General features: G+C 47.0%; 1 protein-coding gene across 1 annotated transcript in view; it reads right to left on the bottom strand.

The window, feature by feature from the left end:
- LOC116488003 overlaps positions 1-9,843 on the bottom strand; it is a 49,494-nt gene extending 39,651 nt beyond the window's left edge. The window contains 2 exon segments of the mRNA XM_032185279.1: positions 1,118-1,862; positions 9,657-9,843. Of these exon segments, the coding sequence (XP_032041170.1) occupies positions 1,118-1,608 (491 nt within the window). The 5' untranslated portion in view covers positions 1,609-1,862; positions 9,657-9,843.
- Between the last annotated feature and the right edge of the window lie 333 nt (positions 9,844-10,176).

The following is a 10,176-nucleotide window of genomic DNA, read 5'->3' on the forward strand; positions in this document are numbered from 1 at the left end:
GCAGGAGCCTAACAGGAATTCCCCGCATGGTGACTGAGCAGCTGGGCATGTAGAAGGCTGAACACCTCCCCTTCACTATGACCATGACCAAAAGCAACAAAAGCAACATGGTGCCTTCTAGGCAGCTCCCAAGAATGCTCCAAACTCGGGTTCCAGCAAAGCTAACTACTTAGGATCCATGTTGTTCACTGCCAGTCGTACTAAATCAGCTGAGCTTCAAGCTGCTTGCAGATTCCTTCTGTTTATGCAAGCAGGCTGCCAAAATGCACCTACAAAGTGTCCCATCAAGCCCAGACCACAGCCATCAGTGCTGGGTATCTCATATAGTGCTGGGTATCTCATATGGTGCTGGGTATCCCGTCTACCCTCGTGGTGGCCCTGAACCACTCTGCATGCAGTATGTCAGCGACTATTTCCCCTCAGGAAGGCATCAGCAAGGTCGCTAGGAGGGTCCCTGGTAAGCAGGGATAGAAGCAGGTGGATTTACTGCCTCAGGGTCTAATGAAGGGTCGCAGCACACAGTAACTGTAGAGTTATGCATGTCTGGATGGGGCCCAACTAGGTCCCACTGCCCTGGCAGGGTGCTATCAGACCTCCTCTCCCTTGCTCTCTCCCTTCTCCCAGCCCCCGGAAAGAAGCCAAGAACAATCTAATAACAAAGTCAATACACTCTATTAAACTGTGTTTACCTCAGTATATTCAGTTTCATAACTACATTTTAGTCCTGCTTCAGATGATATTAGCAGAAAAAAAACAAACAAAGGAAGATGCTTTGTTCATCGGCAAGGTGATAGATGGCAAAATGTAGCCTGAATACTACATTTGGTTCCTTTACCTGCCTAACATGTTAAGTGCTATGATACTGTGCTCTGACTAAGGATGACTTTAGATGCTTTTCTTTAAGCTATTACAGATTTTATGCTTAGTGTTTCTATGTTAGTGCTGCCCTAGACGAGTGTATTTAGCCCATTAATATTTATATTACTTGCATTAATATTTAATCTACTGTACTGGAAAATGAACAAACAATACACAAATGAAGCATTTTTGCTTTCATTTTCAAGAAGGGGTGGGGAAGACATTTGCAGTAAGTAGGTCCAAACAAACTGATACCAACCTGCCTGATACAAGCAAGGAGAGTTTATCAATAGGTGTTTTGCCTTGCATAGCGTAACAGTGCTCCTTCTCCAGGGTAACCACTTCTGCATCACAGCACAAGACAATCTTCCTATAAACAGTTAAGGAAATTCCTAGAGGCTGGAAGAGAGCACTGTAGAGTTCCTGGAATTCTTTGTCAAAGGAAACACTCCGAACTTGATAGGTAACATAAATGAACTGTACGAAGCATATAGCAAACAGTATAAAATTCCAGGAGAATATATCAGCAGCACAGACATCCAGCCAAGCCCAAACAGAAGAGCAGAGAAAGCCTAATCCAAGCAAACTGAAGACATAGAGAAGCCCAAAGAATCCACTTCCACCCATGAAGCCAACAACAAAGAGAATACTAGCTAGGTGGTAGATAGATCCCTCTGCCTCTTGCTTCCAGGTGGCGCATGTAGGGTGTGCATATATCAAGCTCTCCCAAAAACTTGCATTTTCTCCCATGGCTGGACTAATTTTTCGATTCAGCTGAATCTCTGAAATTGTTATTTATGTGATACAGCCAGAGGGGTCCTTTGCTTTTCCATTCTTGCGAACTCTGCTCAATGATCACATAGTGCCAGGGTCTCTTTTGGTAGTAAAGTTGCACTTAGGATCTCCAGCAACTAGGAAGCTAATGTTCTCAGAAGGCAATGTTGTTTCTCATCAGTTCATGCGTTGTCTTGACTTTGGACGTGTCATCTGTAGTTTTATCTGATCTGGACAAGTGAAGAAAAGATGAATTACTTACAAAATGATTTCCATCAATTAAACTTGATCAAAGCTTTTATTGTCTAAAACCGCAGACTGCATTACAATCATTCAATTTCCCCTGTAACCCTATGATTCCAGGATCAAACCTTAATAATCACTCTAGTAGTGAAGATCATGTTTTTGTACACACGAAGCCTGCAGAAGCTGTCAAATTGCCACTGAATCCATGTACCCCTGTACATAACATCCAGGGCATCCCGGGACAAGTCTGTCTGCAGCCTAACTGCTGAGAAAGTGGTTGCATTTTCTGGTCCTGAACCTGCTGCCCGCAAGCCCCATCTAATGCCCTACCTCCTTTGGGAAAAAGAGACGATGAACTTTTGTCCCTTGCTCACTTCCTTCATGTCATTCTGGATCTCTGTCAAACCATTCCCTTCCCCTCTTTGCCTTTCTGTTATTGTTCATGAGCTCAGCAAAGCTGTCCCTGGAGATGGCAAGCTACATCCCCAAACATCCCAGTAAGAGAAACCCAAGCATCATGGGGGATGCTCTTTTCTACTCCAAGGATGGACAGCAAAAAGCTGTCATGTATAAGGAAGACTATGAAATTTAAAGGCAGCTTTACACAGATTGTGCTATTGGAATGTGAAGCAAGTCATCCAGCAAAATACTTCTCACAAGGCATTTATAGAGCTGTTTTACAACAGTCCAAAGTTCTACTTTATGTAATTTCATGCTAAGGGCTACAATTTTATTGTTCAACACTGTAAAATGTTTAAAATGCTACTTTTTACCATATTACAATGTATTCTTAAGAGTTTAATAAAACCTAAGATACACAACTGAAAAACATGAAAAAAAGAAAAAACACAAAAGCAAAACGAATAAATAAAATCAAGCCCAGCTTTCTTTGTCTCTCTTTTAAAGCAAAAATAAATATTTCACTGTAAAATTAGAAGCAGTAGAAAGTGCAAAGCCAGCACCTAAACCTTTCAGTAATGTAACCAGAGCTGAAACCCACCAAGGTCTTCACTGTCTGTTTCCTTTCCTGGAAGAACCGCAGGGAAGCTAGCATAATCTTGCTATCTAAATTATTGGATTTTCTAGAATATCAAAGGCAGCTACTTTTTTTTTTTCCAAGAGCCACTGACATCAACATGTAAAAGAAGTACTACTGCTGCAGTGAAGCATCCAGTATTGTTCAGCAAGGCTTTCAGTGCTTTTCTTTTTTTCTTTTACAGTGAACAGATCTAAGAAATTCATAGAGCAAAGCCGTATCAGGAGTCGGACTCAATGATCCTTGTGGGTCCCTTCCAACCTGGTTATTCTACGATATTACATTTCCTAGCTGCTACAGCTTTACTTCTTCTAAGTTTATTCAAAATTCAACACTAACTCCATAATTCACAAACATTAATGCTGGGAAAAGACACAAAATCCCAAACAACCAGGAAGCAGTTTAGAAGAGAAAGTTAGGAGGAGACCTCTCCTGCTTTGGGAGTAGGACAGGGTGTCCCTGATCCATCAAAATGTCACAGCTAGAGAGAAAGGGACCTTTCCAAGCCCAAGGTGCTCTATATCCTACTTTGGTGGAAGAAGCAGATTCCCAGGAACGAGGTACTTTGTAGCTATAAGCTTTGGTGCTTGTCTCTTTACCCAAACACCCTTCTCCGCCAACACAATCAATACAGGATTCCCCCTGGGTGCAGGATTTAGCCCTTGGAGGATGGGAGTTCAGAACCAACTGGCCTCAAAGCAGGTACCTAGGCGTGGTAAGAGTGCTGGGAATTTTAGGTAGCACTTCTGTGACCAGGGGGTAAGATTTCTGAATGAAAAGTAAGTGCAGAACACGCAGTGGCAGGCCTCCAATTCTGAATCCACTCGGCCTTTCCATTGCACAAGTTTTTGTTCTTTTGAAATACCATCACTGGTAACAGTGATTTCAGGTTACTGTTAATACTTCTCTATTGCCAACATTTTGCTTCAACCAGTTGTCATCAAGATCCTACTTTCTACACAAAATTCAGTGTTTTGAATGGGATCGTGACTGAGATATTGCATGGGAGCTGTGTGCATGACACAAAGATAAACACCGTGGGTATGTACTGCAGTCTACCTTCCATTTCCAACATCTTTTTTCATGAAAAGTTGCATGACATTGCAATAATTTCACAAAATTTATGTCCAATTTCCAATCCACTCACAGCATTCGCAGCCTGCCGGCACTACAGCTCAGAGCACTGCTGTAAAACATCTGCTTGTGACAAGATGGGTCAAAAAGAAATCCAGGAGAACAGTGTACCACTGGGACACAGACAGGGGGTCGCTATACACAAAACCAAAGCCCCCCAAAAAACATCCTGTATTTATAACTGTTTATTTTATTAGCAGTTTATAAGCTGTCCCAGCTATGTGGCTACCACTTTCAGAATAACACAGACATGGTAGCTGCAGGCTGCTGGAGCCAGAGAAGCCTGGATGAGACCTCCCAGCCCAGAAAGAAGCCATACCCTGTGAGCACAGGTGGGATTGCTGAAAGGTTTCTGGGTGTTTTACCCCACCACAAGTCTTTCCTTCTCAAATGTGGAGAAAAATCAGCCCTGACTGGAGACGGGCGCAACATTCAGCAACATTCAGCAGCAAGGACTTGCAACAACCAACATCTTCAAGGACTGAGCTGTCCTCAGACAGAGATAAAATTAAGGGGTTTGCTACAGCTTCAAGGCAGTAAATGGAGCGTCTCAAGTATATTCTCTAAGATAAGTGCTAGCCAGCAACTGAAAACTTGGTATGAACAGAATATTAAAATAGACAAAGCAGAATGAATTTATGTTGGAATTTGCAGGCACATTGTATGATCTCCTGAAATGGGCATTTCCCCCATTCACTGCAGCATTCCCACAGAGAAACACCAGTTATGTAAATTGCAATTTACTTGAGAACCACACACTTCACCCTGTATTTGCCATCGACGACTCAAAGTCAATTCTGAGAAGCTCTGAGTGTTAGTTACTGTGTGTTGAGTCACAACCATTTCTGAAACAAAAACCAAGCAGACCCAAACCACCTGAGGCCACAAGCAAGTCTTCTCTTTGGTCTCCTTAATTAAGTCGAAAGTGAAGCTGTCCGGAGCTGGAACACCCTGCTCCTTTGCTGCCTTACCCTCCGTACTCGGGCAGGAAGCCCTCAGGATGCACACTGTATGAGCTGGCCAGAGGTGGAGCCGCACGTGCTGACCCTGCAACCAGCCCGGCTGATCCACATTGCTGGCTACAGCCTCGCCACCAAAAGGGAAGATGTTTCAGCATACACGCTTCTATGTTTACATACATAAAAGGGAGATATGCTGCGTTTAGCAGGCTTTGTCTCACCTATTTTAGCCATCTACAGCACAGACTGGCTCTGCAGTCACAGCACCTGCCCCAGCCATACAGACAGGAGCTGGGGTCACTCCGAGCTGGGGCAGGAGCATCCATGGCCCCGGCTTCAAGAGGGCCGAGCCCTGAGCATGCCAGCCGGGCTGAAACATCTCATCCCGTCTGGCCATCTTTTATGCGTATGAAGAGAAGCTGCTCTTTAATTTTAGCAAGTGTTTCCTCCAACATAGCGCAGTAGCTCTGTTCAGCAGCTCTATTAACGTATCGCTTTCTTCCAGTTCCATTAGGCTTCTGGAAACCACTCTCTGCTCCGCTACTGCCATGCATTTCTCTTGATGGTTGTTTAAGTAGCACGCTTCCCCTGGCTATTTTCCTTCAGCAGTTGCTCACCTAGGGTTAGATGCCCAAAGGGACTGAGATGACCAAACTTTGCATCGCACCGCAGTGTCTAACTTGTACAGTGCACTGAGGAGCCAGGCACCTAAAGACAGGCATGGCTGTGCACCCACAGGCAAGTATGGGCAGACAAACACACTGCTTTCAGTGATAAACAGCCCCTGAAGCATGCATATAGCAATTAGGACAGCAACTAACACCGCAAGCTCACATCTCAGCTTACCTTACGCTTTGTGGGTGTCTCTATCCTAGAGAAAGCAGCAACTATAATACTGGAAAACACTGTTTTCCCAAGAAAACGCAGCCTCCGCAATGCAGAGAAGGCTACAGTAACTTCATCACAACTGATAACATCTATTTGGGAGGTAGAAAGGGGAGGAAGAAGGATGAGGAAGAAAAGGACTACCTGATCTGAAAGACAAAGGTACCAAGATAACCAGTCACTATAAAACTAGATATATTCAGATGACAAAAATATGCAAGTACAGGTAGCAAACTTCATCATTGAAATGACTTTGAAAATTCCCTTTTCTTATGAAAAGAATTTATGAAATTAAAGAAATCAGGATTCTGACTGACACCTAAAATAAATCTGGATGTGCTGTTAGTAAAAAAAGGAACTGATTTACTCTAATTCCATTTTTTATTCTACTGAAAGTCAGACCAGATGATTGCAATGATGTGGAAATGATGATTGCAAAGCTGTGTAGCTGGTCTTGCTAGTGAAATCTTGAAGCCTACCTTATATACCAACTACGTAACTACCTTAGACAATCGAAAGCACTGAGCACAGGTAGGTCTCTGAAATTATTCCTCATGTAGACCTTCTAGCAGAAACTTTCATCCATGAGGAGCCAGAATCCCTCCCTGTAGCTATGTTTCTTCAAGAACGGGACCTTTTACCACTAAATGCTTTAACATGATACATGCACCTGGCATCCAAGCCCCAAGATCCTCCTTTCCAGGTGAGCACCCTCATCATGGCACAAAATGCGCCTGCAGCATGGTTCTCCCTGTCTCAGTCCCTTTTCTGCACACCACCACAGCTCCAGCAGGACAGGCAGGGAGTGCACCACCCGTGTGAGCTGCTCTACATCCCTCAGGGCTCCCCATGGGAGCAGGGATGATGGATTTTGCACTCCCTTGAGCTGAGGAAGGCATCCTGTGTCTCATCCCTGCCTGGCCTGCCGGAGCCAAACAAGCAGCTGGGGCACTTCCAAGCATTTCAGTGCCTTCTGAGAAACAAGCACCAGCCACGTGGGGCTTTTTTGGGCCCAAACCCTGCTCTAGCCTGGCAGAATTTAGGTTCCCACAGGCATAGCTGTCAACCAAAAGTGACCATCATCCGGCTGCCACCTCGCTATGGCACCCAGGGGCTCAGGTGGATGCTTGAGGCCGGCGGCTGCGGGCCCCCGGCACCTTGGCCTGGTCGCTGTGGGGCTGAGCAAGAAGGAGCTCTCCCTCAGCAGCCCTTCGGTGGGGCTCGGGGTTCATTCAGCTGCTTCGGCTGGGCTGGCAAGGCCTGCTTCTGCTTACAGTTGGCTCAAATAAATCCTCACTAGTCCTTTATAGAAGTGGAAAAAAGCTGGGGGGGGGGGGGGGCGAGGAGGGAGGGCAGCGAGAGAGAAAGAAAACCCACAGCAACACAGAGTAGTTTAAAGTTCATTAGGAGCACTGCACACAGTGAAGCCACTATTATTTAGTCTTTAAATATTTAAAGGCCAGCCTACTATACACAGATTACAGTACTTGAACGATCGCTCATTTATCACTGTAAAATACACAATGCAATCCCCTGTGGCTGCTGAGCCAGTACCGAGGATGCTATCTATTTTTTGCTCCAGACGGTATCTGACGTGGAAGAAATGACACATTTTCTTCCAATCTGAATCAGAACTGATGAAAAGTAAGCACATGTGGTATTCATGACAAATAATTTCCCCCCCTTTCTCTCTCTCTCTTTTTTTTTTTTTTTTTTCCTAAGTTCTTCAACTCCTAGGAAACATGAATATGGAAGGGCAGTTGGAAAAATTTTACATTTTAACTATAGATTGCTGGCACTTGCATAGGTTTGTGCAAGACTTGTCTGCTGTTGAGCAGCACTGGACAAGCAATAATTCAGTGGTTCTCTTTTATTGCGTTTTATAATGAATACACCCAAGTGAAGCACAAGTTTAAGATTTTCTACGGTTCAACTTTTAAATTAATAATAGAGGAAGCAACCACAACGCGTATTTCACAAGTGCTTTAAAACTGTGCTAATGAACTGCAGTTGAACCCTGCAGACCTCAGCATGACTGAGTTTGTGCAGCAGTGCCCTTGGCCGGGAATGCATTCCCCTGTAACCAGCCACGTGGCATGGACCTCGTTTCCCAAAAAAGAAATAAACACAGGGGCTCACTCCGTCACACTACACCTGGGCGTAAAACCGGGTTACGGAGTAGTGCCATCAACCACGCATTGAAACGGATACACAGCCTGCTAAGTCATGAAACTGTACATAAAACAGAGTGAAATGGTCCAAGGTAGCAGAGCTGCTGAAATTATTTATCCCTACTGGAGGGCTCAGGGTCACGAGTGACCAGTCCAGTTTGTGCTTTACTGGGGCAAGCATCACGTGGCTTTACAAGCAAAGCAGCGCTGCAAAACAGCAGCGTGCCCAGAGGTCTGGCTTAGCACCACTTTCATCGTTCTTCCACCTAGGTGAGTCCGAATGCTCTCAGTCTCACAGAGCAACCTCACCACAAGCTGAGGCTGTGCCCCCCACACAAGAGCAGGCTGTGTTCAAGCAGCAGAGGTGTCCCCAATTACATGCACTACGTGATCACCCAGCAGCACTGATCTGAGTTCACTTTTGCAAGGCTGTGTAACGCGCTCCTAGGGTAAAATAAAATCTCATCTCTGAAGAGCCTGCACACTTCATGCAATGATTAAATGCAGTTTCATCTAATAAGAGTTTTCCTGAATCCTTAGGAAACTTTGCTCTCAACTTTAATCATAAAACACTTTCCTGCAACAAAATCTGCCTTCAAAATTAACCGGTATCATACTTCATTCTGTTTTAACACCTATTCTCCTTATTACAGCATACTTGCTATTTTGCAAGCTAGACATTTTCTTAAAAACACGCACTTGGAATTTATCGAGTTTGTTAACTGGCTCTGTGCAGAACTTTGTGCAAAGCCCGAACAGCAACAGTTCTGCAGACACGGAGACCATTTCTTACCTCGCTGTGGTCAGTGCAGACATTTTTACTCATGCATACACAATCATTTTGCTATTAATCAACAGAGCAGCACGCAGCCTGATTTCTGGAAGCCAGATTTCATCAATGACATCTTTGTAACACTACCAGGTGGTCCATGATTGAATACTATACAAGATCAGCTACATCAAATGTTTGCCCATAAAATGATTGACAGCCTAAACGCACGCAAAGCTTTACGGAGCAGCTGAAGAAACTGTGGTAAAACATGATGGTTTGGGAAAAATATGTTTGGAAAAAAATATTATAGGTTGGGGGGAAAAAAAGTGTTTTGTAGGTTTTGTAGCTGTTTCTTTGCGAAGAAGCTACTGCAAATACAAAACAGACCTTAATTTCAGGGCTCATCTCTTCTTGCCATTTGGTGACGGGGAGCGAGCAGCAGCAAGTAGCTGCAGGCAAGGAGGCAAAGCAAAAGCTGAAGAAGTCTCCGGCCCCCGAGCTGGTTTAGTGGAAGTCCGGACAGTTCCCGAGCTGGCCGCTGCCCGAGCCGGCTGCAGCCGCACCCCGAGGAAACCAGAAACCACGCTTTGTAAGGAATACCCCCCAAACCCGGTATACGACGAGGAGCCTTATTTCGGGCAGACCCCTCGGGAGACGACGAGCTCTGCACACCGCCCTCCCAAAGTGGGGACGGGGACGGGGACCGGGGACGCGACCCCCGGCGGCAGCGCCGCGGCTGCCGCCCGCCCCGACGGCTCGCCCGAGGGCAGCGCCCGCTGCGCCCGGTGCCCGGTGCCGGTGCCCGCTGCCCGGCCCCTTACCTGTCCCCGTGCCCCCTGCCGGGCGCCCTCGGCAAAGTCTCGCGGCCGGTTCGGGACGGGCCAGACGGGGCGGCCAGAGGGGGGTCGCTCCCCGCAGCCCCCGGCGGCAGGCGCCGTCCCGGCCGATCCGATCCGATCCGATCCGATCCGATCCGATCCGGTCCCGTCCCGGCCCCCGGCCCCCGGCCCCGCGGCGGCCCCGTCCCGGCGCTGTGACTAAAATAGGCAGCGGCCGCCGCCGGGCTGCGGGCGGCGCCAGGCGCGGGGCCGGCAGCGAGCGGCCGCAGCGCGCAGGCGCCTCCCGGCGGGCCCGGGGGGCTGCGGGGTCCCCCCGCCGAGGGGCTCCCGGCTGCGGCTCCGGGGTTCCCCCGCGGGGGGCTCCGAGGGGCTGCGAGGGGCTCCGGGAGCCGCTGGTGGCGGTGTCCCCACGGGGAGGGGAGGGGAGGGCAGGCTGTGCATCTGTTTGTCCACAATCTGCAGTTATTTCACTTAAAAAGAAGCCCATGTCTCACCGAGAACA

Source organism: Aythya fuligula, chromosome 3 (genome assembly GCF_009819795.1).
Source record: "Aythya fuligula isolate bAytFul2 chromosome 3, bAytFul2.pri, whole genome shotgun sequence".
Taxonomy (NCBI): Eukaryota; Metazoa; Chordata; class Aves; order Anseriformes; family Anatidae; genus Aythya; species Aythya fuligula.